This window comes from Mauremys reevesii, linkage group 9, assembly GCF_016161935.1.
Source record: "Mauremys reevesii isolate NIE-2019 linkage group 9, ASM1616193v1, whole genome shotgun sequence".
NCBI lineage: Eukaryota > Metazoa > Chordata > Testudines > Geoemydidae > Mauremys > Mauremys reevesii.
In genome coordinates this window covers 96,671,880-96,698,508 of record NC_052631.1, presented here as the reverse complement: position 1 = coordinate 96,698,508, position 26,629 = coordinate 96,671,880, and the positions used below count along the sequence as shown (strand labels likewise).

Here is a 26,629-nt window from a genome sequence, read left to right as displayed (position 1 = left end):
TGTATTCACCCTCACAAGCCCTCTGTGTGGCAGAGCCATGCTATTGCCTCCATTTTACAGATGGGAAACTGAGGCACAGAGAAGCTAAGGGCCAGATTTTAAAAATAATCAATTTCCTAAAGATTCAGATATGCCTCCAGTGTGTGTGTGTGGGGGGGGGGGGGGGGGAAGGCGGGGCAGGAGAAAGCAGTTTCCAAAAGCTTCTAGCAGCATAACTCCCATGGGAAGTAGATGACCTACTACCTCTGAGGCCCTTCTGAAAATCCCACTAGACACCAATCTGCATTGCTACATGCCTAAATACCTTTAACAATCTGGCCCTAAGTGACTTGCCTATCGCCACACAGGAAGTCTGTAGCAATGCATGGAACTGAGGTCTCCCATCCTCAGTCTGCACAGGCAGAGCCTTGCACCTGTGCAAAGCCCCACTGAAGTGAATGGGATTCTTGGCTGGCACAAGGTTTACCTGCCTGGGTTCAAATGCAATACTGGGGGTCTATGGAGTGATTTGGTCAACTCTACCCAGCCCGTGGGCTGATGAAGCACAATGCGCCAGATCAAGTATTTGGCGGCCTGCTTCGGCAGCTTTGCCTGGGCTGCTTCTATATGGAGTCAGGATGAAGGATTCACTGAACAAGCTCTGCATCTTTTCCATGACTAGACATTGACCAACGCAGCTTCTATCATCTTGCAGGCTTTGGCTTTGAGCCATTAGTCCATCCTCTCTACCGAGTATGACAAAAGCAGAGCCCAATGTTGGGGAAAGGAAAGCCAGCCTGACATAACCTCTTCCTCCTCCCAGCAGTAGCCCCTGGGGCCCATAGGCGCACCGTGGGTTTAGAGAAGCATGGTTAAAGAGAGAAGAACTGTGGTGGGATGAAAACTGCTTTATGAGGCATCATGTCCCAGTGAACTTGCAGGGAAATTCCCATGAGAATTCAGCCAAGTTCTGCTCCTTTCCCTATGCCTTGGAAAGCATGGCTAGGGTGCAGGAGTGAAACCTGTAAGAGCATGGCTTTGCTAGTGCTGGGGAAGGGAGACCTGCAGAACAGTACAGAGAGGTTGGCCATCCATGTGGATGGAAAGAGGTCCAGGGGGTTTCCCCATAATAACTATAAACCTCCCCTTCCATCTGAGTGCTGCAACTTGGGCGGGGGGAAGGAAAAAGCAGGGCCTAGTTGCTCAAGAACAGGGGAGTTGGGTGCTGTTCCTAGCTTTGCCACAGACTTTCTGCTCGGCCTTGATCAAGTCATTTATATCACAATTTTAAAACTTGTGTGTAAATATAGGCACCTAAATCCATAATCAGGCAGCTAAATTGGTGGCCTAAGCTTCAGAGTTGCAGAGAACACTCACCACTCATTGAAGGTGAGAGAAGTTATGCGTGCTCAGTACTCTCAAAAACAGGCTGCCTGATGTCTGGATGTAGGCGAGTAAGGCCTGGCCTACACACAGTTGCACTGGTTCAACTAAAGGCGTGATATTAAGCTGCTTTCGCTAAAACTGGTGCAAGTTGGTGTTGGATGCCATCAGATGGTCGAGGGACATCTGCATAGAACACATCACCGGATATTGGCAATACCAGGAGGGATGAGCTGGAGTGCCGATGAGAAACGCAGTAAGAAAAGGAACTGAAATACTTCCCTGATGGATTGTGTTTTTCTAAATGGACAATCTACCCTACTTCTCAATTACTGAGGGACAATCTTCACTCTGACAGAATTTTGCTTTCCACAACCAACTCTCTGTACAACTGCTCATGAGTGATGTACCAGAGTACTTGGATGCAAATATCTAAACCGTATTCTAAAATTTATTCACCTAAATTTGGCTGATTGCTGATTATGTACTATATATATTATATGACTTTTAAAAACAAAACTTTGTTTTTGTGGATAATACCGAGAGGTACAGACACTTTTTTCAACTATACACTTTTCTCATGTATAAATATCTCCTGTCTGTGTGTTCCATTCTATGCATCCGAAGAAGTGAGCTTTAGCTCACGAAAGCTCATGCTTAAATAAATTTGTTAGTCTTTAAGGTGCCACAAGTACTCCTGTTTTTTTTTTTCAACCTGTGTATTATATAATTTTAACATTAGCTTTAATCAAATTTTAAATCTGAGCACCTGACATTCAGTTCATTAACGACTGCAAAGTGCTTTGAGATCTGCAGATGGAATGCATTATAGAAGTGCAAAGTATGAATGCTGATGCTATCTTACACGCTTCTTTGGATGTATATAATGACTAGTCTCCTAATGGTTTTCTAGTTTCCTGCTAACGAGACAGAACTCTAATGTCCCTGCCTTAGCTCAGTGACACTTAGCACATCCTTGGGCTGTGATTAGTGTCCAATCTACCCTTTTAAACTTTGAAAACTATTTCATGGGTGGAAAAATTCCAAACGTAGGTCATGTCTACACTAGTGAACTTACAACGGCAGGTGAACAGATGCAGCTGCGCCTGTAAGATCACTCGTGTAGCTGGTCTAGGTCTCCCACTCACAAAGCACTGTGCAGACGAGGAGCAACATCAATTTTGCTGACATAAGTGTAGACGTGGCCTCACTATTATGGGCCATCTTCATTCTGTGCCTCTGGAGCTGAGCTGGCCTGCAGACTTTGGGGGCTCTAAAAAGAAATATTAGCAAAGGACTGCGTTTACTTTTTTTAATATGCTAAAACTTTCCATTAGCTTAAGCCCTTTCACAAACCCCCAAGACAGACGGACTGCGCTAATTGGGTGGTTTGCACTGGTACCAGCACCCCAGCACAAACGAGGCCTTCATTAGGGGGATAGTCAACTCCTACTGGGGAAGCGCATGCAGATGACCAGTGCAGGTGAGATAAACTCAACATTGTCAATAGTAAAACTCCCCTTGTGTTCAACCTTAGGCCAGTGCTGAATGCTTCTGAAAACTGCCCTCTGTGCATTACAGGGTCACTTTGCAGGAGTGTCTATAATCTTTTCACTACCGAGTTTGGTTCTAGAGTCAAGGTTGGACAGTGTGATCCAGAGATCAAAGGGAGCTGGTTCATGGCAGCAGGTTGTACTGGTACTGGGTGTGGTATTTAAAATTCTATGAAAACAAATGTTGCTGACCCTTCTTGTTTTGGAGAAAGCCTTGTCCGCGGGTAGGAGCAGTGGTCACGTTTAGGTTGGGATTTGCTAACAAGTGCTAGCTTAGCCCAAATTAACCTGAGCCGGTTTCTTGGTCCAGATGCAAGATTATATCTTGAGCTCAATTGAACTGGCTGAGTTGCACTCTAAACTCCACTTAGGGTAGAACAGAGACCGTTAACATTGAGTTCTGTTATAAGGGCTGGTCCCAATTTTAGCAGAAATCAACCAACCTCCTACCAAACTTCAATTCACTGCTTAGTTTGTATTTCACCAGAACTACATTTGGTGCTAGTGCAGGTGACAGACTGGTAGCCCAAGGCTTGTCTACACTCAGTTTTTGCACCAAATTTAACCACATGGATACCAAACCAGATTACACCTACACAAGCACCTTGAACTGTGCCCACTGTAGAAGCTTGCGCTGGTGTCACTAAATCAGTTTTATCTTTTTAGTTAAGTTGCTGAAAATATTGCTAGTAGAGCTCGAGCAGAGATATTCAGCCAGGGGGTTGGAAACTTCCCCCCGACCCAGGGCTGGCCGGGGAGGTGGGAGGCAAGTGGGGCAATTTGCCCCATGCCCCAGACCCCACAGGGGCCCCCACAAGAGTACAGTATTCTATAGTATTGCAAACTTCTTTTTATGGAAGGGGCCCCTGAAATTGCTTTGCCCCAGGGCCCCTCAATCCTCTGGGCACGCCCTGCCCTGCCCCCCCCCCCCATCACATTGGGCTTGCTCCTACTGCTAATAAAGTCAGTAACAAAAGTCCCAGGCTTGAGGTGCAAGATCAGGCCTAGTGTTCTAGAAACACTAATCCGTTTGGTTGTTGTGCACAATGCGGTCATTCTGCAGCGGAAACGGTAGAATTTCCACAAATCTATTTGGACAAAATAAATAAATAAAAATAAATTTCTCCCACAAAAAAGGTGTTTTTGCTATTGAAATAGTCCCTTTTGTCCCCCCCCCCCCCCCAGATCAGCTTGCAATAATCTGTTCGCACGTGCAAAGCAGACCTGGCTGGTTTTGCACCGGTCTGGGAGTAGATGCTGCCAGGATCCTGATGCTGTTTTCAACAAGTCTGTGGAAAAAGAAGATACTAGTGCTTGGAAAATGACTGCATGGTGAAAGAACATTGTGCTAGATTCTGACCTCAGTCATACCTCTAAAAACTGGAGGCAACTGAGATCAGAACCTTGTCTATTATGACCAGAAGTCTCAACTCCAGCATAAAAGTGCTGACTGTCCCTGGCCTCTGGATAAGTCAGAAGCCCAGAGAGTTTCCAGTTCTGGCCTCTCTCTAATTTAAAGCTCTGCTTCTTGATTTGAAAGCCACCTCTTACATCCAGAAGGATACAACTTCAACTGGATTGCAGGGATTCCAGCTAAGGGTAGAATTTGGACCACAGTATTAAATTCATCAGCCCCATATGGTCTCTGCTTCCCTCCCTGCCAGTTTCTATAAGGGGCATCGTTTCAGAAAAATTCCAGGGGTGGGGGAGAAAGAGAAGTTGTGTCAGCATATAGACCATTATATGGAATTATATCCTGCAAAGTCAGGGTGGGGTGGGGAGAAATGGAGCCTGTAGGCCCATGGAAACTTAGGGGAGAAAACCAAGATCTGGTGGGGCAACTGCCTCTCTTGCCCCATAGCCAAGGACACCCCTGGTTTCTGTCAGCCCAATAGCTGACCTCTCCCAGTCAATCTTTCCCAATCACATCACCACTCATGCTACCAACTCAAAACATAACAACAAGTTAAGATAACGAGATAAGCACCCAACCCAGCATTCCTTCCACACCCAGAACTCCCAGCAACTGGGCGGGGAAGGCCCAAGAGAGGCTTTGCACTTACAAACTGTCTGTGTTGCTAAGTGATACTGTGACATCATTGAAAAGCCTTTTTGGCTACTTGGCAGCTAAATCTCTCTGCAGTGGCATGTGTTGATTTTTGCTAGCCAGCTTGGGGACTGGCCTGGAGTGGTGCACAAATGGCTGTATGACATCAGCTGACTTCAGGCACCAGCCCAAAGAGACGCAGAAAACAAATCCAGTGCCCTTCATTTAAAAAGGCCAGGTCCCTTATGCACTAAGCCCGCACTGTGCATTTTAAACATTTAGGAGTTAGGCTGGATGCAAACACAAAGGCACCTGTTATGATGATATTGTGTGTGACAGTGTATGCGAGAGAGCCGGATTGCAAACTGTTAGCGTTTCATAAGGCACAGCACAAATCTATAGAATGTAACCAGTGCACTTCTGTAAGACTATGCCGCACGGTAGGTTCAAATAGAATGAAAGGGCTGAATAAATCCCATGGCCAATTACATGGTCACTGAATCATGAAAAGACAGCGCTCCTGGAATTTTGCAGCTGCTAGTGGATTCAAACAGATGCAGCACAGAAGCAACAAACCTAGCTACAAGTTGCTCTCATTGCAGAGCTGCAGTAGAAATTAAATTGCCAACAAACAGGCAAAAAATAGCATATGGGGTTGTGCTGATGAAATACAGATGGTGATTGTATTGCATTGTCTCCTTTTCTTCGGTCTGGCGAAGAGTAGCACTTCATTTTTACATTTTACTGTCGTCAAGGGTAGACAGAGGAAAATGCTCCTTTTGTTTTAGTGAAATGCATGTTGTTGAAGGGCCTACGATGAGTTTAAGCTCAACGTTTAAATTCAGTGATTTGTTTTGGTTTTATTAACTTAAATTACAAGCTCTGTCCTGAGTTGAAGCACATTGGGGGTTTCAATAGAAATCAATAAAATGTTAGGTTGGTTTGTAACAGAACCTATCCCCTGCAGAGCTGTAAACTCAAATGCTGAGACCATATCAACAATAGAGATGATGGCAGTTTGCCCCCTGCTCTCCCCCAGTACCCTCAGGTCCCCACAGGCCGTCTACAGCATGGATAGAAAAATCTCCCACAGTGCACGCATCAGAGCGCTCTGGAAAACAGGCCCAGAGAACACAGTGGCTCAATCGCTCAAGCGGCGCGCTTTCCGTGGCTGTAAGGCAAAAATGCAGGTGGCCGTAGTACGCTAGTTCCTACAGAGATACGACACACTGCTCTGAAGAGAACTCCGTGGATAGAGCACCTCAGTGGGCCTCAGGAGACCCAGCATAGCCACTGGCTGCTGAGTGACATTAAGCAAGACATGGTGCCACAGTTTCCCCAGCTGTGAAATGAGGATCATGATACCGTGTAAAAATGCGTTGAGCTCTATAGATGGCAAGCACTATACAAGATTATTATTAATCTAATCCAGTAGGGCAATGCCTATGTTCCCCTGAAAAAAATACAGACCCATTCAATCACTTTTGCCTTAATCAGAGCAAAATTATTATTATTAATTATTATTATTATTTTTAACAAACGATTGAGCTCTCTAGCGTAGACAAGGCCTGAGGTAGGGCAGGAGAACCAACAAGAAAAACATATTGGAAACAGAAGTGAAACTGACCAGTCTATATTCAACATCCAAGCTGAACTCACAGCCATTAGATGTGGGAAACAGCCATCAGGGGCCAGCACGTCCCTCTGACGATAAAGGATTATCCCCTGCATAGTCCAGTGCTCTGTCCAGTCCTACTTTAACTAGTGGAAGTATTGGGATATTTTACTTGGGAGAGCCTAAGGCCTGAACCATGGCCCCCAGCCCGCCTGCACAGCCCTTCTCCACGAGACCCCCCCCCCCCCGCTGCCTCTTCCCAGCAAGACCCTGCCTCCCATTTGCTTCTCTCTGCCCCCTCTCCTCCAATTGCTCCTGCTTATGGCCAATAAAAAGTGGGGTCCTGGCCCCATGCATCATCCAGAATATTTTCTCTCTGATTTAGCGCATCCTTTAGCTATGTTGCAGACCTCCACTTCCCTCATTAGTCATTGCTTTGGGTGTGTCTACATGCAAGTCACAGAGGAATACAGCTTCTGCAGTTATCGCATAGCTGGCTCCTTGCGTCGGTGCTGCAGGTACTCATCAGGAGTATTTGTTTTGATGTGCAGCGTGCAGCTCCAGGAGTAGGTATCCCCGGGTGCAACCCACCATGGTCCAGTTCACTGTCCTTTGGGAAGTTTTGGCAATGCATGGTGGGAAAGAAACTAGTCATGCCGGGTGACTGGGACTGTAGGGTCAAGTCCTCTCCATAATGCTGTCTCTAACCCAGAATTTTCATGCCTCTATTGAAAACCCCATGAAAGTGCACAGGACATGCTACTGTTCACCATCTCTGACTGAGGCATGGAGTCGACACAGCTCTGCACTATTGTCATGAGCGTTGCAAGCACAGGACACATGATCCTCTGGTGTTTGCAGAGCTGTAAGAAGAGCCTTGGGGAATATGAGGCTTTCCAGACGGTCAGATTTTGGTGGGACATAGTGAGAACCAATTTAAGATTGTCGGTGGTGTTCCGGGAGCAGCTGCCAATGGTGAAGCGTTGCTTCCGGCCCTGAGAAACGAGCATTGTGAGGCAGGCTTGGGACGATGAACTTTACGACGTGCAATGCCACATTCCTGAATTTGTGTTGAACTTGCCCCAGCCCTGCAGCCCCAAGGCACCAGAAAGAGAGCTGCACTGACTGGCAAAGCACGTGGCAAGCACACTGGGGAAGCTTGCAATGCCAAATTGCTACTGGTCACTGGGAAATCATTTTGGAGTTGGAAAATCCCATGTGGGGCCATTGTCTCCTGAGGCCCCGGTCCGGACTACAGTCTATTACTCAGTATTGAGGTAACCCTCAAAAACATTGACATCATTGTGGGATTTGTTGTCCTCCGTCATGAGCAGGGACCTTAGAAATCTACCAGCAGAAATGGGAAAGCCCACGAATCCAAGCATGTAGGCTCAGATGCCCACAGGTCATTAGCTGCCTAACTCCCAGTTATCCGACTACCTGCGAGGCTCAGGGCATTAATTATTTTAAAAGTAGCTTTCTAGCCCATTCTGCTGCGTAACTAGCCTTGCCAAGGCAAACACGACCAACTGGTTTGGGATTCTGCATTCACAATGAATACCATTAGAGAAGCGTTGTCCCTTCCCTAGTTACCTCAATGGGCTGTTAACATTGAAGACTACTTATGGTCTCTTAAGTGCCAACATTATCAGGCATTTCACAGTTGATCTTGCTAACAAATATCCAGCTAATGCACTTATCCCCTGCAAGGAGAGGTTAACCTGTCCAAATTGACATTCCATAGGAAGAAGCTGCTGTTTTCAATACAATAATTGTTGAATAGTCTCTGAAAATATTCTATGAAGCAGTTTTTGCCACCTTCCTTTCAAAGTTAACACAAATGAATGCCAACGTCATGAACATAGTAAGAACCCCAAAGTACAATCACCTGCAAAAAACCCCAACACAGCTGTCCCTCCCGCCCCCCCCCCCCCACTTTTTAAATATAAACATTCAGTAGACATGCCTGGTTTGTTAAATATATGTAATCAAAGATCTCACTTGATGTAATAAGATCACTGTTCCATGCATCCCGGGTAGAGTAGAAATGCTTATTCTGTAATTTGGTAATGCCCTATTAAGTACAGAGATCTGATGACTATATTACAGTGTAATGCTTCTGTAAACAAAAGCTCACTGTTGTAAATATCAGAGACAAAACAATAATCATTACATGGCCAGGATATGCAAATCTGTTAAAACATCCTTAAATTAATAGTTAAAAATAAATACCCAGGTATAGAGGGAGAACCCTTATATCGTTTGTAGGATGATGGAGACATTGCTAAGATCGTGTGTGTTTTTTAGGAAACTTGGCCCAGCAGTCATTTCCATATATGAACACCAAAGTTATGAACTGACCACTCAACCACACACCTCATTTACAACTGGAAGTACACAGTCAGGCCGCAGCAGAGCCAAAACAGACCAAAGAAAGCAAATACAGCACAGTATTGTGTTAAAATTACAACTATAAAAGGGAACGTTTATAAAAAGATTTGACAAGGTAAGGAAGTTAATCTAGGCTCTTATTTGGGTGTTGCCCCTAACCCAGCTCTCTCTCTCTCTCTCTCTCTCACACACACACACACTTTGGTGGTGCTTTCAATTTGGGCTACCTGACCCAGCTGGGGCTATAGCATGAGGCTTGAGTGCTGCTAATCCACCCCCTTTGCACTGTTTCCCTGGGGAGGAACCCTATGAGACAGTAGTTTCAGAACAGATAAGGGCAGAGATAGAGGAGAATGTAGGTCAAGGAGATCAGATCACACTGGTACTTTTTTCTTACTGTGATACAGAAAGCTGAAGAGGAGAAACCTTCCCCCCAACACACACCCCTTGACAGAAAAAGGATGGGCTGTTTCATTGCTTTTCAGGGCCATCTGTTCCAGCCAGGAGTGTCCTGAAAGTCAGCAAGAGATCCAGAACCTCCAGGGGAAAAGAAAGAAGACCAAGGACAACTTGCTGCAGGAGATGCAGAAGAACTTTGCCAGCAGGTCAGACCAGCCCTTGCAAGTGCAAAGGGAGATGGTGGAGCAGGACTGGTAGAAGCAGGCCATGCTGGGAATGGAGAAAAAGATGCCCATGGACTATATCAAGCACAACTGGGTGATGAAGGAGCAGGATCACCAGTAGCAAAGGGAACTGTTCAAGTAGCTGCTTGGCTTGATGACCAGCAGGCCGCTGAATGCACCAGCCCAGATCAAAGACCCTGCCCCCGTGCCACCTGCTCCAATGGCCTCCCCTCTATGCTACCAGGTCCTGCAGCCACTAGGTAATTCTAGACAGGGACTGAGCCAGTCAATGCAGTCCATGGAGGGAAGTGCACATGGGTAGATAGGTATACCCAATACATTCAACCCCAGTGCATCCTGAGGGAAGGAGAACAGGTACACTGATGATGGGCAAGTCCATTCCAGGGGCCATTGCTCTCCTTGGTTTTATTTTCTGGTTTGCTTTCACGGCTCATTGGTTTGGTTTGTGGCAGCCGGATTGCTTGTGTTGTTAACTTTTAATCAATTACTTTGCTGTTCAATACCTTGGTGCGTGAGTGTTTGGGAAACAATCAAAATACAGGAACTTCAAAGCAGAGATTTGAATAAAGTCTCAGATTTACAATGCAGAAAATGTTCAATTGGTACAGCATAATAGTGTTGTGTTCACACTACCCCTTATCCCAAAGATGGGGGCACACACAGTGTCCCTTACTCCCCTTGTTCTCTTGACCCAGCCCCAGTTAGAAGAGGTGCACTTTCTGTTTGTCTGTCCCAGGCCTGTAAACCAGCACAGGGCAAAGTTCTCCCCCTGCTCCTCACTTCCGTTGCGCAGTCACGGCATGCCCCAACAACAACGGCATCACACACGGGGCTCCAAATGGGTTTGTCGGCAGTGCCATCCTGCCTGCAGCCAGCCAAAGGTACATTCCACCCCCACCCCCCTCAGGGTGTAATTAAACCTTTTCTGCTAGGTGTGCTCACATCAGGGCAGGGCAGTAGAGGATACGCTGGGTCTCCCGCAATAAGAGTTGGTACACACAACCCTTGATGTCCATATGATTGGGTGGGAATAAAATCCCATCTTGTACCAGTTTGAAAATGCCAGTCCTCCAAAATACCCCACCCGTGTCCAACAGTGGAGTCCATGAACCTCCCTCTATTGTTGGCCAAGGCCCATATAAATGCTTGAGTAGCATCCTTTCCAGTTTACAAAGTACATGCATGCCCTCCCATGGCTCCAGCACAGTTCAGGAAGTCCATTTGCTCAAAGTCCACTGCTATTTCAGGACTTTTGCTCTCACTGAGAGTGAACCGCTGCAATAACTGCCTTGCAAACCTCCATCGCCTCTGCACTCACAGCTGACTTGCCATCTCCAAGCTTCCAGATGGCAATAGCAACCCACTTCTGGACTAGCATGGACTCCCTCCTGTGCAGGTCCTGGCACTCAGAAGTTCTGGAACTACTACTGGTCATCGCAGGGTCTGCAGGATCATGTAGTCACTGCACTCTGCTTGTGGTTCTGCTCCAGAACTGCCGGTCAGCACAGGAAGATTCCACAGCTAGTGCAGCCTGCATCAGCTGACTCCACTGCTCCCTGTTGGCATGCAGCCTGCATGATCTCCTTTTCAGGGGGAAAAGCCACCGCTGAAGTGCCCCCCCACCACCTCTCCTGCCCTGCATCTGTGTCCTGTTGCCAAAGTGAGAGCTGGATTAGTGCCAACCATTGGAACAGGTTATGGTCGTGAGTTTGATCCATGGCACACAGGGGCCTCAGAAAGACTGATAAGTTCTCCCACAATAGACTTCAAAAGGAGCCCTAGAGCAGTGAAGCACTAAGAACCATGGAATATGACCCCAGAAGTCTTAGTGATCCACATAAGTGACTGCAGCACCAGTCTGGGCTCAGCAACTCCAATATGGCTTTGCAGGGTGGCCTGTCTGTGCTGACTGCTATGTGTGTTGCTTTCCTGCTCGCACCCGGGTTGGGTTTCAGAGTGGTAGCTGTGTTAGGCCCCATGTTAAGCCCAGGTTAGGTTTACCCAAGTGTCAATTGCTCTGCAGTGAAGATTTACCCTCGGTGCAGAGAGGGCTTAGAATCCCAGTAAGAATCCAGCCTTTGAACCCCGGAAACTGGCAGAAATCAGAGTTTGTTAGGAGAGAACTGTGCTACAATGACAAATGGGGGGGAAGGAGACACCACACAGAACCCTAGTCTTGAGAACAGCTTAAAAAAAACCACACCTTTGTGTAATACACAATAGATTTAACTCTTTTAAAAGATGGTTTCGTAGCATGGAGTGCAGAGAAGGGACCCTATTGTTACTTCAGCTACGCATGCAGCACATGGGGCAAGTTTGTAAGACTACACATAAATATATACATATGCACACAAAATTTAAGATAGAGACACACATTGTTATTGACTTTTTTACTGCAACGTAATACAATGTCGTAAGGAAGTGAGAGTTAATTCATGCATAGACAATGCTCTCCCAGCCTTGTACAGCTCAGAAAACAACTGCTTTATATACTGATGTTCACCAAACAATAATTCCTCTTTGCCCCAATGTAGCAAGTATAAAACATCATTTCTTCTTCACATTTTTATCAAGGACTTTCAAGTGTCACTTTGCAATATACAGAGTGGCCATGAAATTAAATGTGCTCAGTGAATCTAAATAAAAGAATTTTAGACCAAAGTATTTCTTCTTAATTTTGGTTTAATAATATGGGACTTTCCTGTCAAGAGAACTTGTTATAGTACCACGAAAAAGAAACCAACACCAAAGGGCTAATCCTGAACTCTGTACTCAGGTAAAGTTCCCATTGACTTCTGAGAGTGACTTCTTTCTTGCGTAGGGCATTCAAGAACAATCGCTAACAGGACTAGCAAACATCCACAGCTATGGTCCGACTCTTCCCTTTGTGTCAAATGTATTTATATCATTTGTGAAACCACTACAGCATGCTGCAAATGGGGATGTATGCAGGGGCGGCTCTAGGAATTTGGCCACCCCAAGCAGTCATGCCTGCGGGAGGTGCACCGGAGCCGCGGGACCAGCGGACCTCCCGCAGGCATGACTGCGGAGGGTTCGCTGGTCCCGCGGCTCCGGTGGAGCATCCGCAGGCATGACTGCGGAAGGTCCGCCAGACCCGCCTGCCACCCTCCCGGCAAAATGCCGCCCATAGCGCACGCTTGGCACGCTGGGGTCTGGAGCCGGCCCTGGATGTATGAAATTAACAATCTCAGCCTGGTGCGACAGGACACAGCAGAAAGTGCTGCACAAACATGGTTAGACAGAAGTCTTTCCTATGGGTGGTATAGAAAGACACATTATATCCTGCTGAGAGGGATAGCTCAGTGGTTTGAGCATTGGCCTGCTAAACCCACGGTTGTGAGTTCAATCCTTGAGGAGGCCACTTAGGTCCTGCTAGTGAAGGCAAGGCAAGGTCCCTTCCAGTTCTAGGAGATTGGTATATCTCCAATTATTACCTTTTTTTACCTAAATAGAAAAGTTTGCCAGGGCCAAAACCCTCAATCACAAGCTGCAGAAAAAATATAAAATGACAAACTCACAAGTTACAGAGCTGTTGAATTTCCCCTTATTCTCCGGACTCCCGGTCACCCAACCCATCTTCTTTTGGCTGGTGTATGCATGGGATTTTTGCACCAGTGTTACAACAGCAATTTAGTTACACTAGTGCTAACCTCGAATGTAGACATACTTTAACCAGGTTAAATCGCGCTTAAACTGGTTTAGCTTAATCCAGTAGTTTTCCAAATTCAACTAACCTGGTGTAAATCCGGTTTAAAAAAAAAATCAATTTAGCAGCAATGGTGCATGATTTCTTATCTAGGCAAGCCTCCTGAGATTGGCTGCCCTCTCTCAAATAAAGGTAACTGAATCCAATTTAATCTGGTTTGGTATTTATATAGCTCCTGTCAGGGCACTATCAGAGTGCCCTCCAGGTATTTATAGATTGATTCTCAAAGTGTCCCAGTGAAGTAGGGAAGGATTTACAGGCATAAAGAGATTAATGCTTGTCCAAGGTCACACATCTATGGAAGAGGAGGGAACAGAACCCTGATCTCCTGAGGGGAAATTGACTGGGATAGCGATTCCAGAATAGCTCCCCATGCGGACGCTCTTTTGGAACAAAAGTCACTTTATTCCAGAATAATTACTGCACTCAGCAGTAATATTAAAAGTCACACTGGGAGCTATTCCAGAATAGCTATTGTGGACTAGCCTTTTCCAAAATAGCTAGTCTGGTCAATTTCCCCATGTAGACAAGGCCTTAACCAAAGGCTGCCCTTCTTCCCTACAGAAGACTTGTCAAAAACAAAAGAAAATGCATCAGAATTTCAAAAATCTCTATTACAAGTTTTTAAAAAGTTTTTCTTTTTTCCTTCCAGCATCCCAGACACAAAGGGACTGACTCTGAACCATTGTATGCCATTGATTCCAGTGGAAACAGGATTAGGCCCTAAATAGGCACACAGGGACAGTCAAAGTGATCACATCATTCAGACAGGCACGTAGAGAAGAATTGGTACTAAAGTGTACACAAGTTGGACAGAGCCTCAAAGCAGTCATATTATTTTGTTTCTGCAGTTTTATTCACTCCTATTCAATAATCTGTTTTTTCCCCTTCATTTAACATAGATAAAACATTTTCATGGAGGTGTTTTGTAGCCAATATATAGGCTTAGTGATCTTAAAGAAGTATATTTTCCTCCTCTCATTTCTGATATGGAAGTACCCGGATCTAACAAATAATTTAGATTTGTGTGTGTTAATCAAATGCCTTTTCACACTGAACTTAACATTCATCTCTCCCTGTAGAAAGGAGCGTTAGAAACAGGGAAAGTGAGTGAAAAAAGAAATCTAAAAATCCTACAGGCATTCTCTGCCAGTGCCTGTATGATTGATCCCTCTGCTAATGTTCCAGGATTTTTTACCTCCTCTCCACACCTAATTTTTAAATTGAAAAAGTTTCACTTACTGTTTTTGTTACATCAAATGCACTTTACAGCCCTTCAGGGAGGAGACAGTCTTCTAAATGTAACCCGAGATGCTGTGGGTTTTTTTTTGGAATCTGCAGACTGAGCAACACAAAGTGGAATCTTCTCCTCTGCTTTTCAACAGGTTGTTAATGCAGCAGGTTAAATATTGTTACCACATTTAAAGGCTAACACTATTAAGCAAGGCACTCCTGATATTCTATCCATTTAGCCAGGGATGCTGGATTCACCTGCACTGGAGTTGAAAGAAATGGAGAATAAGGCTGCAGGTTTTCACTGTGAAAACACGTGAATATATAATTTTGAGTATATAACGATTAAGCATTTCACGGGCCATAAACCCTCCGTGGGAGGGGCAGATGCTCAGCACCTGGCAGGATTAGGTCCATTAGTGAGTTCTAAAGCAGTAACACTCCGCAGCGTTTATAACTGTTTGCAGTTTAATCTGTTAATCCGATTTCTCCTATTTCCAACGCGCCAGCCCTCGCTTGTGAGAATGTGCTGATCCCGGTGATACCAGCGTGAATCCGGACTAGTCAGGGAGTTCCTAAAGGGACATGCTGGCCTGTCTGAGATCAGAATTTGTGCCTCCGTTCAGAGTATAGTTTGAAGTTTAAAAACAAATCCCAGCACGAGTAAAATGGTTTAGTTGTGTGCAAGGGAAGCCTTCCCCCTCCACCTTTGCCTAAGAACCACTTTTACGGAGTTGTTTTGTTTGTTGGGGGGGGGGAGCTGAGACGGAGCATGAGAAACGGCAGCCCCCAGGAAAAATGAAAAGCTGCAGGTCGTTTTCTCTTCCAGTTTGCCACTGTCCCCTCGGGTCTGTGAAATGCCAGTGTGATGGGGGCAGCGTCAGCACCCCCCCTCCCTAGGGGAGCAAGGTCGGGGGGGATTTTTCCGCCTTCCCAACTGCTCTTCTAGGAGAAGGGAAGATTCCCCTGCACCCCCAAACTAGAGCGCTGGGGACCTCCGTGTGAGTGGCCCCCCTACCTGCTGGGAAATATGTTGGGAGGAGAAGAAATATGGTGTCTGGCTTACTCGGAAAGCAGCAGAGGAGCAGGACGGACAGTGCACTCAGGGGACCCATCCCGGGGAGCGCTCTCCAGTGAAGGCAGCAGGAGAGGATCTGCTTCCAACCGAGCAGAGATGTACGGGCGGTTCTCTGCTCCGGCAAAGCCGAGAGTCTTAGCCCCCGACGGAGGGGGAGCCGCGGCTCGTGAAGATCCGTTTATAACGGGGCAGAGTTAGGGGGCTTAGTTCGGAGCTCGGGAAAGCGGCTGCCAGCTCAGCGGTTGACACTAGGCCTGAGTGGGGGGTCTGACGTCCCCCCGGGGGTGATTACATGCGATCTGCGTTAGAAGGGAGCTGTTCCGGGCGGGGAGGACCCCGCACCCTTTCGTCACAAAGGGATTGTGCTGTTCTGCCCGCGGGTTATAGAAAACTATCCTGGGGCAGCGATTGCTCCCAGCAGAGATGAGATCTGCAGCCCAGCCCGTCTGGCCCCTTATCACCGTCCCCGGAGCTCCAGGGCCTGGGTTACAAAGGCGAGGCCAGCGCTGCTTTCTCCTTGCAAGAATGCTTCCACCCCGACGGGGGGGTGAGACACCGCGGGTTCCCGTCCCCAGGGCCCCGCTTGCAAAGCCAGCAGAGCACGGGGTGGGGAGGGAGAAAAGGAGAGGGTACATGGAGGGCGGCGGGTATCTGCATTGTGATGCGGATACGTCGGGTTTTCCAAGCTGAAAAGTCCCCCCACTCATGTTTTATCTGCAAAACGTTTTAATATCAAGTGTGCGCGCAAAGTGTTTTAGTGTCCGCAGGCTGGGGGGGGGGGGGAATCGTCCCTCTGCAGCCAGCTGGGAGCGGCGGCCTGGGGGCAGATGGGCGCCCACTCTTGTTTTGTCTCGTGTACTTTCCCTTGCCTGAGATTATCCAGAAACAAACAAAACATCCAGGAGGCTCGGGGGCTGGGCCCAAAGGAGGAGTGTAAAAATAACTAAATCCCCTTTTCTTAAAGGAGTTATTCCATCAGGCGGCGCTTCTTCGTTAACCGGGCGGGGAGAGGGTATTTCCCCACGAGAAATCCCCCCCCCCCCTCTCTAGGAACCGGCGCAAAGGGACGCAGGGGGCAGGCGACAGCTCAGTATAAACCAGGTGTTATTTAAAAATAAACCCGTGCGCTCGTTACCCCTAAACGCGAGTGGAAGCCAGCGGAATTGACCAGAGCGCTGCAGGCCCTGAGCGGACCCAGGGCCCCGCCAGGCTCCTTTGCCACAGGAGGGTTTAAAATACTTCGGTCCTTAGCCAGGCAAACCCAATAGATACAAGGAAAAGTCTGAAATTAATTCCGGAGCCTCCAAGCGAGAATCGCACTTCTCGCGTGGGGTGGAACTTTACCCCGAGTGGGTAAAATGCAGCTGGGGGGGAAGGGGAGTTTTCACGCTTTTGTTTTGTTTGAGGGGCGAGGGGAAATGTTCTAGCCTGTCCCCTGTGCAGGGCAGCACGGAGCTGAGAGTCAAATTAACGGGCTTAGACATACTCGGCTCGAACCCGCCTCGTGTAAACGCCAGGATCTTTGTTTTTCCAACAGCTTTGGCTAGTAAACCTCTCTCGCGCGGGATGGAAGAAGTCACAGCAAGGTTGGCGTAGAATAGCCTCAAGCCACGTGAGAGATTCTCTTTTCCCACTGCCCTAAGAAATACAGAGTAACAGGTGCCAAACGCGAAAGGAGCAGAAAAAAAAATGAGTTAAGGCGACATCAGTTACATTAGAAAAACCCCACACACAACCATGAAGATTTGGTATTAATTTGATAAACGGCCAGGAGTGAGTTACCGTGCGAACGAAATGGCGTTAATTCGGTTTTCAAAAACACACGAAGACAGCTCGATTTACACCTAAAGGTTGCTCCGATCGACTTTAGCTACCAGCTACCTGCTGCATTTTTAGGATAAACGAAGTGGGACCCGGTTAGCGGCTCTGCGAGCCCGACAGCCAAGCCCATGCTGGGAGTGATTGTGCGGACTAAAACCACGAGGCCAGGCAGCCTGAGAAGATTACATTATTTATCGCCCCTCGGACTCTTGCAACCATTCATTTTTAATACCAGCCAATGACGATTTCTGCGGGCGGGTAGTAGCTGCGCTCGGCTTTCCTGGGGGCACAGCCCACCCCGGACAGACGTGAAACCCGAACCTTTCAGCCGCCGCCCTGGGAACGCGACCTGCCTCTTTGGAGGGGCAACACGCGGCTCGTACTTTTAAAAATAAGCGAGTCGGTGGGTAGATAAATCTCCACCTGCTGCTTCCTGCGCCCTATTCCCCCCCCCCCACCCGCGAGAAATTAAATCCAGGGGATTTCCAGTTTTTTTCCAAACAACGCCCATGTGGGGTGAGATCCGCACTGCGAGAGCCGATCGGTTTTTAAGCGTTTACCTCCCAGGGAAGCGGCTTTCACCCTTCGCCCAGCAACACTGAGTTCTGCGCTTTAAAGTTACGGTCTAAACCTCCCTGGCGCGCTAGTTTCCAGCCCCCACATTTACAAGCGTCCCACGGAAGCCGCTGGCTGGAGACGCTTCTTCTCTTGGAGGTTTCGAGCAGGGCCCCGTGGGGCTGCTCACCCCAACGTACAAATCGCCAGGAGACGGGGGAGGTGCCCGTTATAAAATTTATTGATCTCTTATTCAGGGGCGGGGAGGAGAGGAGTGTTTCACAGGATAAAGCCTTTTAAGAAACTGGAGAGACAAAAACGAAAGCGTTTGTTGCCTGGTGGGGGATGGCAAAAGAGTGGCACAGGTAAATTCACAAACCGAGTTACAGAAGTTTACAAGCTTGAGGGGAAAATAAAAACCAAAATACACAACTTACTATAAGTTAAAAAAAGACCTTGCATTTGCGACCCGCACAGCGTTCCCCTCTCTCCTCCCGCCCCACCTTTCTCTCTCGTGGAGAGGTCGTGGAAGCGACACAGATTCAGATAAAACCTCCAGCAGGACACAGTAGGGAGAGGGCCACTTTTTTTTAAAAAAGGCGACAAACAAAAATGTAAACATCGCAGCTTGAAGAAAGCCCGCCACGTGTCCAGTCCACAGCTACACTCAAACTGAAATAGACAAGACCTTTAAAACGGGGTTTGCAATTTTTTTTTTAAAAAAAGAATAAAATAGAGTCAACCTATCAGAAACCAGGAAAGAAGCGGCTGCGGTTTTAAAACTTCCCAGGTGACATTTGTGCTCTAGAGAAAACCAGTCCACACACCCCCTATTTTTTTTTTTTTTGTACAAAAACACACGCGACATCGAACCTTCCTTTTAAAAGAGTCTTCCCGGGGAGTTGCACTGAGTCCGAGTCCGCTCGAGCGAGCGCGCAGCTCTCCCGGGAGCGGGGTTGGGCTGTGCTGAGGGCAGAGCCGTCTCAGATGTGTGTCAGCGGTACCGTGCCATTGACCCCCGTCCCGGCACTCTGGTAGTGCTGGTGGACACTGTGCAACCGAGTGCCCTGCAGGCTGGAAGGGTCTGTGGCGTCCCCGCCCGGCGGGAGGTACATGCTGATCATATCCCGCAGGTCCCCCAGGCAGGCCCGCTGGGAGTGGGAGGTGATGGCCGGCGGCGGCGAGCTGGGCTCGGATTTCACCACCGAGCCCATGGAGCCCAGGCTCATGGCCGTGCCGGGCTGCTGGCCGTAGGCGGCGGCGGGGGACATGCTGTAGGAGGAGGCCGCGTTCATGTAGGACTGGGCCGTGGACATCATGGGGCTGTACTGCAGGCCGCCCATGTCGTAGCGGTGCATCTGCGGCAGCTGCGGGGTGTTCATGGCCGGGTGCTGCCCGTAGCCCAGCTGCTCCGGCATCAGCGAGTACGCGCCGTTGCTCCAGCCGTTCATGTGGGCGTAGGTGTCCAGGCGCTGGCCCACCCCGACGGGGCTGGGGACGGCGCTGGCCCCGCCGGGGGCCAGCAGGTTGCCGGGCAGCGAGTACTTGTCCTTCTTGAGCAGGGTCTTGGTCTTCCGGCGGGGCCGGTATTTGTAATCCGGATACTCCTTCATGTGCACGGCCCGCAGCCGCTTGGCCTCGTCGATGAAGGGCCGCTTCTCGGCGTCGCTCAGCAGCTTCCAGTCGGCCCCGAGGCGCTTGCTGATCTCCGAGTTGTGCATCTTGGGGTTCTCCTGGGCCATCTTCCGCCGCTGGCCCCGCGACCACACCATGAAGGCGTTCATGGGCCGCTTCACCCGGTCCTGGTCCGCCGCCCCACCGCCGCCGCTCGCTCCCCCGCCGCCACCGCCGCCTTTGCCCGCCGCCGGGCCGCCCGCCGGGGCGGGCTGGGGGCTCTTGAGCTCGCCCTCCAGCATGCTGTACATGGCCGGGGCGGGCAGCAGGTGCGCCAGCCTGGCGGGCAGGTGAGGCCGGGACCGGGCTGCTGCTGCTGCTGCTGCTGCTGCTGCGAGGTGCCTCCCCCGGGGCCCTGCGCTCGCGGGCGGTTGCGGCTGCTACAAGCGGCCAGACTCGGGGCTCGCCGGGCGCTTTCCCCCCCTCTAGCCGCCTCCTCGCTGCGCTCCCAGTGCCGGGGGAGATGATTGACGGCCTATAAATGAGCAGCCGGCAGCCAATCAGCGCGCGGCTCCCGACAGGCCCTGACGGAGGGTAATTGACCAGCTGGTTAAAAAAAAAAAAAAAGTTGCAGTTTAGGGGGCTCCCGTTCGCACCGCTCCCCCTCCCCGCGCGGAAACCAGGGGGCCCGGCCCCTCCCCCACGCTACCCCCTGCAGAACTGGGGGAGGAGGCAACTTTTGGTCGGGTTTGGTTTAGATCCACCCCCCCCCGGGACCCCCAGGCGCAGGGAGCCGGGCAGGGGCATCCCGCCCCAAAGCGCCCCCGGCCGCACAGGGGTGCCCAAGGGCTGCGCGGTCCCTGGGCTCCGTTCGTGTGCGGGGCACAAAGGGGGTGGCGATCGGGGGGACTTGCTCCGGTGCAGGAAGCGGAGCCGCTTCCCCCCCCCCCCCCAGTGCCTGGGGACGGGAGCCAGCAGCCCCGAAATGACCCGGGCTGCCGCAGCGGAGCTCAGCTCACCCCCCCCCCCACACACAGACCCTCATTGATGGCGGGAGGAAGGAGCCCAGCTCTCCCTGGGGACGGGTTCCCCACTCCCCTCCTCTCCCCCGGGTATCTGCAGGGCGGCGGCGGATCCCGGCTCCCCGATCAAAGGATGGGGGTGCTGCAGTTCCCCGTGCCCTACAAATGCCCCCCCCCCCGCGGGCGCCGCAAGGCTCTTTGTTGTTCGGGTTACACCAGGACACAGCAGCCCCACTCTGAAGCCCAGTTATGGCTCCCCGTGTGGCCCCCGCATGGCTTGCCGAGCTAGGGCAGGGGTGGGGGCTGGTTGTCTGGGCTCTGACCGGACTCCCTGGTAGCTGAGAAGTGGGGTGCATGGGGGGGGGTAACCCGGCATCCACTGCCCAGCCCCCCACCTCCTTTTCTTTCTTTGCCACTTTACTTTTTCCAGTTGGCTGCCCCCGGGGGAGGGGCGGGTGCTTGCCAAAATCCGTTTTCATGGCAACAGCAAAGTCCCCTTGGAGTGAAAGAAAACTTTGTGGGGGAGGCTCGCGGAGGCTGTCAATCAAAGGGCCTTCTTCCACCGCCCTCTTTCTGCCCCCCCCCCCCCCCCAGCACCCACACCTGCGAGGACAATCCGGGTCAGGAGCTTCTTAAAGGCACAGCGCTCCTGCAGCCGCCTCCCCGCTCCCTCCGGCCTCCTACAGCACAAGGGTGGATGGCGGGGGGGAGGGGAGATCAGAGCCGTGCTCCTTTGCTGAGTGACCGCATCCTCCCCGCCCCCTCTTTCCCCTGCCTCCCCCAGTTTGCTTTGCTCAAACCCAGAATCAGAAACAAAACCCAAGGGCTACCCGGGGAAGGCGGAGGGTTGAGCTGTGCACGCAGTGTGAACAAGGGCTTTCAACGGGGTGAGACCCTGAAGAGTTTGTTCTCAGCTGCGCCCAGGGGGGAGCGGGGGGATCACTGAGGATTGACATCGGCGTGTGAGCAGACTCCGGCGTGGGCGCTGGGAACCACTCCACGGGCGGGGGGGGATAAAAAAATGACTGGGAATTTTAAATATCGTCCGACCCGAGCGACGTGGTCACGCAGTTACACCGAGGAGATGCACCGCGCTGCCGTGTTCTTCTTGTAAAAGAGACAGTAAAGATGATGATGCTAATTCACAAGGAAGATGGGCCCTCCCCAGGGCAGTGTCCTGGTCTGCACTGAAGCGCTGGGATAGACGCATATTCAATAATAATAATAATTAATAATAAAAAGCACCGCAGTCCTGAAGCTCGCTTCGCGCCGCGAAACAACCCATAGATAGTTCACTTTCACAGGAACACCGCGCAGCCTTGCAGCCAGCTCCGGAAAACCCGCCACCTGACTTCCCTGAGCACAGCAGAAAAATACACTTCGCCAGCCTCACCGCTGCTCGCCGCTTCCACCGATGGGGGAATAAAACGGTGTAACTTTAAAAACCAATAAAGAAAACTTTCACTTTGCTATCGGTGACTGGTGTCGAGATTTTATGTGCAAACTCGGTGGGATCTAAACTGTTTGTGCATTTAGTAATCCAATAAATGTTTGAATAGTTATTCTGTTCTGGCAAATGATCATCTGTTGGAGGGTGGAAAATCCACCTAGAAACAAACACTACTTATGCTATGGTGGAGTTAACCTTTGGTTGTTTGGTTTGAAAAATATGACTCCCGAAATATAACCTCCTTAAAAGACATGATCATATCTAAATAGTTTAGCTCTATAAAGACATTATTTAAAGCACATTTCTCCCACGTTTCGCAACAGATTTGACAGTTTTAATCACCTTTATTTTAAGCAACAGTGCCAAATATTTTGATTAGTCAACTACAGATCTAAACTAAGACAGGCTCGGCTGTGAGAACGTTTCTCCGGTGTTCACACTTATTTGCTCTGAATAGTCGTTTAAACAAATTAAGATGAACTCTGGTTAGTTAGCTATTTAGTCATGCGCTTTGTGTGTTTGGCTGTATGTATGCAACGAAAAATCAGGAGGCAGCTGAAATTATAGGAACATTATATACAAGCGCTTTCCTGTTGAATGGAGAAAAGCGAGCCAGATGGAAATTGGCAACAATTTTACATTTCAGATTTAGCTTCATCCTGTCTTTTAATTTGCCCTATGCCAGTGTGAGACTAAACTGAAATCAATTGTATTTAAACATGTCCAAAGATGCAACATTTTACTATGCAGATTATTTCAAAGCAAGGCAATATTTCCCAGGAGAGATCTCCTGTCTCTTCTCTCATGACAATAAAAAGGCTGATTTAGAAAGTAAATATCATTCTGATCTGTCCCATTCGTCTTTTCGGGTTACTGAACATATTCCCCCCTGCAAAGCTTTTGCGACTGCCTACAAAGTTTCTTGGAAGCTGTTATAAAATGTGACTCCTGTAAGGCCAGGAGACCGGGTGACTATTTGAAAAGATGGTTCGCAATGCCCCATCGCAAGGAATAGCTGTTGTGCCCAATGGCGGAATTTGGGCGAATCAATCAATGCGCTGTAAAATTAGCGGAGTAATCCCGCTCCCGTCCCGTCTGTGAGCTGCAGAGTGTAACACGGAGGAAGAAGAGAGACAGAAAGCGAAGTTGGACTTATATGGGCTCTGCCAGTCCTGTTCACACCAATGCACTTTATTGGTGACCTGACAGCGGCGCCCGGTACAGCGCTGGGACAAGGAGCCAGCTCCTGCCGGCACCACCCCACACTGGGCCCTGCGCCCTCTCCAGCCAGGGTACCACGACTGGCTGCCTCCCCGGTGGCGCCCCATATGGGCCTCAACCAGCAACCCAGTTTGGGGGCTTCCCCCAGACCCACCCACGTCTGTTCAGTGAAGGGGACAGGACCTGCATAGTCACCGCTCATGTTTCCAGGTAGAACCGGGACCGAATAACGGCCCCGATCTTGAAAACAGTCCCATTGACTCCAGCGGGACCCCACGCACTAAAGCACGTGCTTACACCCTAGCAGGATCGGGACCAGGGCCTGGTCAATGGGGAGAGTGAATACGCGGAGGGGAGGGGGGGTGCTGGGGATAATCCAGGCCTACAAAGAGGAAAGGTTTTAAACTTGGACTGTCACGAGCACCACAGAACCGGATCCACACTGCTTTTAAAATCCCTCTTCAGAGCGCTTTAAAGGGTCTAAACCCTGCCCTCCTTCCCCCTCCAGTTCAACCACTAGACCCAAACGTTAGCCTGCAGCCATATGCACAGAACAAGCCCTTAGCCACTCCGGACCGGATTCAGTCCCCAGCTGCTAAGCTGCCTGCAACTGATCGGCTTGCGTGATTTCCTCTCCTCCCCCTGCTCTGCACGGGGCTCGAACCCCGCCTGCACTGCCCCAGCCGCGGGGTCTGGGAACTGAGTGAAGTTTCTGAGCACGCGGTTTACAACGACGCTCAGCACCCAGTGGGTCTAGTCAGTGGCGAGGGAGGGAGCTGAAGCCATTGTTAATAAGTCCCTTTGAGCCGGGAATTCTGCAGCTCAAGAAGCGCTGTGACCAGACAAGACTTACAGCAGAGAGCCCTTTAATTCGTCAGCGTAGATTGACCACTGGGGAACGCGGAGAGTCCCCCTAGCAAGGTGCACAAGCGAAGCGCTTTGGCTGGTGTAAACGCACTTGTCAAAAGCGGAGCGGAGCAGCGCGCGGTCGGGGGGCGGGGGCGAAATCACTCCTACATCAACGCCAAACTTTGAACGAGATCCAACCCCCCACATGTGGGGATGCACGTGTTAGCATGACTGTGTGCGTTTCACACGCTCAGCACTCCAGTAACAGCCATCACACGCACAGCGGCTGCAGCCTGTTAGTCCCAGGATATTAGAGAGAGAAGGTGGGGGAAGTCACATTTTTTACTGGAGTAACTTCTGCTGGTGAAAGAGACAAGCTTTCGAGCTTACACGCCGCTGAAGAGGAGCTCTCTGGAAGCCCCAAAACGTGTCTCGCTCACCAACAGAATCGGGTCCAGTCTAAGCTATGACCTCACCCACCAGTCATTAACGCGATCTTTAACTTACAACTCCCGCACAGGGTTGAAGAAACTTTTTTTTTAATTAAGAAATAACGTTACAACTGAATCCGTTTTTTAAGCAAGGTTCCCCCACTGGAATGGGGGCGTCTTCCCCAAAGACTCCTGGCCCCCACAGTGATCAATTTCTGGCTGAGATTTTATGTCCATCCTCCTGGGCAACATGAAAGGTGTCAAAAATACTGAGTACGAATGAACCTGATGATTGTTTTGTGATATTTTGAGATCAGATATGTTTGTGACTTTCAAAGGCAAAATAGTCATGCTTTTTTCAATTAAAATCTCAACATGGTTTTATGTGTGCTATATATTTTATGGATCTCTCTCTCTCACACACACACACTATCTATATACTGATATAAAATATAGATGGTGGATATTTTTGTTCACCCTCTAATATATGAAATAAAAAGATTTACAGATTTCCATCTGCTATGTTAGACCCACTCTTGATTTTCTTTAATAGGGACGCGGTCTTGTTTGGCACATCAAGGTGTATCACTACTGACTAGCACCGACAAAGCACTATAAACTTCCTTATTCTGTGACCTTGACAAGAGCTCTGTGAGCATCGGGTTGTAGATAATCTATTAGCAATTATGATTGCCACGGGATTGCTCTTACCGTACAGGAAACTGAATAACCTATGATTCTATGAATCTATGTACAGGAAACTGAATAATCAGGTTATTAACATACTTTGGAAACTAACCTTTTCTTTTAAATTGCTGCATAGAAACAAATGCACTCAGCATCGTTTGGATACAACTATATTGCTTTTCAATTACCCCTTTATAGCATATTGAGAGAGACACTGGGAAATGTTTTTAAATCACTCTTCCTCCCCAGCTGAACTTTTATTTGGCCTCTGACAACAATGACTGGCTGCAAACAGACCTCTCAGAGCCTTTGCTGAATAGCCCCTTTTCTATACCAGCTTGTTTCCACTGTCACAAAAAAACAACCAGTAGCCACATTTCTTAATTGGGTGTTCCTGAACCTTGCTCATTCAGGTGTTCGCCAGGAATTTGTTTATTAGCCTTTGACAAACTGCTCCTCGCGGTAATCGCTTCATGGGGTTGGCTTGAGAGAGGGGGAGGGCTGAGGGTTGCTAATAAGGGTTCTCCTCCCCCCCTCCAGTTACTAATTAACAGAGTTGTAATGGGACCACCAGCATTGGACTGGCTCAGCGCTGCGAGCCCTCGGGAAAGGACGAGACTCGCAGGGGTTTGAACAAGGAAAGTAGTGCTGGAAAACGGACACTCCAGTAAGCCAGAAAAGCAAAAGTGCTTATTAAATCAGCCTCTGCTCTGGTTAAGGAGGCATGAGAAAATCTGGCCTGAGTCTTGGATGGAATTTGTTGGCAGGGCTAAAATAAGGTGAACACACTGCGCTGGGCGTCTTAACTAACGTTTGCAGGCTATTTTTCGTTTCCCTGTGGAGGGCAAGTTACAGCAGCGAGCCCGCCGTGGCTTTAAAAAATAATCAAATCTCAGAAGCTGGCGAATACATTTATTATTTGCACCTCCTGTTATTTCCCCCCTAGACAAAGCGATCGCCTGGTTCAAATGGTGGGCTAACCCCTGCTGGTCTGACCCAGGCAAACGGGCTCTCTCACCTGAGTAAGAGGAGAAGGAATAACGCATGCAAAGGTTCCCACTTCAGGGACACCGTGTTCCACCACCGAGCTGATCATGTCAATTTCGGAAAGGATCCACTCGACAGTCTGTACTGTGTGCTCTGCACCGCACGTGCTTCTGCAGCGTAGGGTGCAAGATGTTTCACTGGCCACAGAAACATTGCTTCGGTAACGTTCAGGTTTTTCAGTACTCAAAGGTTAAACTCTGTATTGGAAAGGCACTGGGAAAAGCAGGAGTTCAGGAGTCCTAATGAATAATTATTTTTGGTACATACATCTCTGATTTGAAT

The 26,629-nt window shown here is 49.3% G+C and overlaps 1 protein-coding gene across 1 annotated transcript; it reads right to left on the bottom strand.

The window, feature by feature from the left end:
• Positions 1-18,249: 18,249 nt before the first annotated feature.
• Positions 18,250-20,139, bottom strand: SOX3 (SRY-box transcription factor 3). Its single transcript, XM_039488955.1, has one exon. The coding sequence runs from the start codon at positions 19,949-19,951 to the stop codon at positions 19,010-19,012; it is 942 nt and encodes a 313-aa protein (XP_039344889.1). The 5' UTR covers positions 19,952-20,139; the 3' UTR covers positions 18,250-19,009.
• Between the last annotated feature and the right edge of the window lie 6,490 nt (positions 20,140-26,629).

Bases quoted from the DNA above. Each gene is read 5' to 3' on its own strand.
- SOX3 (XM_039488955.1), bottom strand. From the start codon at position 19,951: ATGTACAGCATGCTGGAGGGCGAGCTCAAGAGCCCCCAGCCCGCCCCG.